We start from the raw sequence: 2,873 nt of genomic DNA, 5'->3' as shown, positions 1-2,873 counted from the left end.
TAATATCTTATCCAGAAAAAATAACTTGATCAATACCAAATGATTTTTTAACTAGTAAATAAAGTATTTTCTTTACACACACATTGTATATCATAGTTTTTTTTTGGTTTCGCAAAACATCCAAAAACAAATATGCTATAAAAGTGACAATTTTAGCAAAACGAAACCCTTAATTTACTCCAATGATTAAAGAAAAAATAAAAAGAATGATATCAATTTTTTTATTCATGAATTACATCCAAAAAAGAATCATAAATAAGCACAATATCTTATAAGCTTTAATATTTTAGCATCGTTAAAATCTTCTTGTTTTCAAAATTGATTGACCAAAAATGTAAGTATAACCAATTTCTATTATATAATCCTTCTATAAAATATTAATAAACTTTGTTTCACAATTCTTTTGTCCAGATTATTAGTTTTCAAGCAAATTTTAATTCAAAACACATTGATATCACAATATCATGAAATCATTACATATCAATAAATTTTACAAACATTGTTTAGAGCAATATACTATAAAAATTAAAATTTAGAGACTTTCATTAGTCGTTCATAAAAAATTTTGTAATCTCTAATTTTCGGTTTTTTCCTGGAGATAGATTTGTTTTCATTCAGTGAAAATATACTAATTCTATGCATGAGTCCATGCGAGTATATATAGCTACAATCTTTTTTAGATTGAGAGATAGAAGCACTTAAACCAAACCAAAATTGAAGACTTAAAATTTTTATTCTTTAAACGCTCCGATAATATCAACATATCTTTATTCTAATGGCAAAAGAGTATAATAGCCATGTTAGGAACTAAGCAGAGATTTATAAAATATTAACTTTTTATTATAGAAAATTGGGAGATAAAGCTTGCATGTCAAAAAAAAATTATTAAATTTATACTAAGAAATCCTTATTAATTTTGTCATCGCTTGCTGTTTCCTTACTGCCTTTGGCTTTGCAAACAATAATAGTGACAATAAGGGCGATAATAACAACTACACCGATAATGACGCCAACGATGATCCACACCTTAGATGAGATTCCTTTCTTTCCATTATTTGATTTGGAGTCATTGTTGCCTGATTCACCTGATCCATTTGTGCTTGATGTTGAGTCTCCTGAAGATTGTGTATTCGGTGTTGGCTTTGGTGTTGGAGTTGGTGTTTTATATGGATCTTGAAGTTGGACTGAATTTGGATCGAATGGATCAGCAACAAAATTCATTTCATGAAGTTTAACTGTTCTGCAGAATATTTCTGGATGGACACAATATGCTGCTCTTAACACATAACCATAGCTGGCAGGAATATAATAATAGAATGCTTGACCGACATTGCTCTTATTGCATGTGATTGTGGTTGTTTTTTCAAATGTAGTTACATTCATCGTGTAACTATCATATTTGTTGCATTTATATGTTCCACAAACATCGTATACATTTCCATACTCAGATGCTCCAGGTAAAATTGCTTGACCATCTGGGCAACTATTGGAAGGATATGTTACATTGATGAAGTCAAAAATATATTTGTTGTATTGAAAATCTGCTTTCAACGGATTATAAAACTCATAACGTGCTGGACCACAATATTGTTGATAGTTAATGAATTGGCTTGGACATGAAATTTCAGAATCAGCTTTTAATGGAAGCCAACTTCCCCATGTCTTGAAGTTGAAGCCTGTGGCACCAAGATTGTCACCATTTGGTTTCTTCATGTAGTGATCGGGGAAAACTTTAGATGGAGGACCTGTTGCAAAGTCATTGATTGGTTGGCCACCAATTGTTGATTCTGGATTACCCCAAACAAGTGGTTGTGCATATCTCCAATCACACTTGTAATTTCCTGTATCTTGTAATATTGCCATCACTGCATCTGTAAGTCTCTCAAATGGACCTGATGCATCAGACATCGAACTTCCTGTCATTAACTCTGAATAGAAAGCACGTCCTTCAAGGTGGGAACCGGCTGTTCCGTAACCGCCACCGTCTTCAATTTCGATACCTGATGGACAACTGTGAGTTCCATTTGAGAATGTTTCAACACCATATCGTTTCTTCGCGAAGATGTGAGAATAAGGAGTTGTTAAGAATGTGAAAGACTTCTTGTGTATTGTAAGTTGACATGTTGGATTGTTATATGGTTGTGAGTTCTCATAAGGATGATACCAAGAAAACATTGAATCAGTAACACCAAGTGCATGACAAATTTCATGAATTAAAACTTGGAAGAACCAACGTTGCCATGTTGATTCGCTTTGAGTATTGTCTGGTATTTGCTTCGTATTTAAGTATACAATGCCACTGATTGGACGACTATAGACAGAATCATAATCAGTAGGGCCAGCCATTGCAAGAGGACTATCACTACCGAAATTCCTAAGAACAACTGGTAATATTAAATCATAGCCTGTATAACTTTTCTTTGGAGAGTATGTAAAAGAGTTCGATGAAGAAGTCTCCATTGTAATTGGGCCTGAAACAGGTATTACTTTAAGCAACTTCTCTAAATATATTCTAACATTATCCAATGTCCTTAAAAGATTCGCTTTTCGTGACGCATTTAAAAAATCTTCTTCTGTACATGTAATTGTGCCGTATCTCCATGAAATTTGTTGTCCGATACTTTTACATTTAAGATCATCATCGAGTTCACCTGTGATGAAATCTGTAACAATTTTAATACGAATGTTTTGCCATGAAGATTCTTGCAATTTTCTCTTTTGATGCTTTATTGAAGAAGGATCTATTTTTGGAACGAGCCAATCTTCATTCTCATTATGCATGCATCTAAATTCATGAGAATTGGCTAAAAAAAGCAACAAAAACATTATAAAATTGAATTTGTTGCATACCTTCAAAAAATGCGGAAGTGTTA

The 2,873-nt window shown here is 32.4% G+C and overlaps 1 protein-coding gene across 1 annotated transcript; it reads right to left on the bottom strand.

Annotated features, from left to right (window-relative positions):
* Positions 1 to 748: 748 nt before the first annotated feature.
* TVAGG3_0488230 (regulation of choline O-acetyltransferase protein) lies at positions 749 to 2,873 on the bottom strand (the record flags this gene model as incomplete). The annotated part of the gene is made up of 1 exon (XM_051236091.1): positions 892 to 1,383. One exon carries the CDS (start codon positions 1,381 to 1,383, stop codon positions 892 to 894), a length of 492 nt encoding a protein of 163 aa, XP_051093915.1.

This window comes from Trichomonas vaginalis, chromosome II (genome assembly GCF_026262505.1).
Source record: "Trichomonas vaginalis G3 chromosome II, whole genome shotgun sequence".
In the NCBI taxonomy this organism is placed as follows: domain Eukaryota; phylum Parabasalia; order Trichomonadida; family Trichomonadidae; genus Trichomonas; species Trichomonas vaginalis.
The sequence above is the reverse complement of the archived record's forward strand: the minus strand, read 5'-3'. Positions and strand labels throughout refer to the sequence as shown.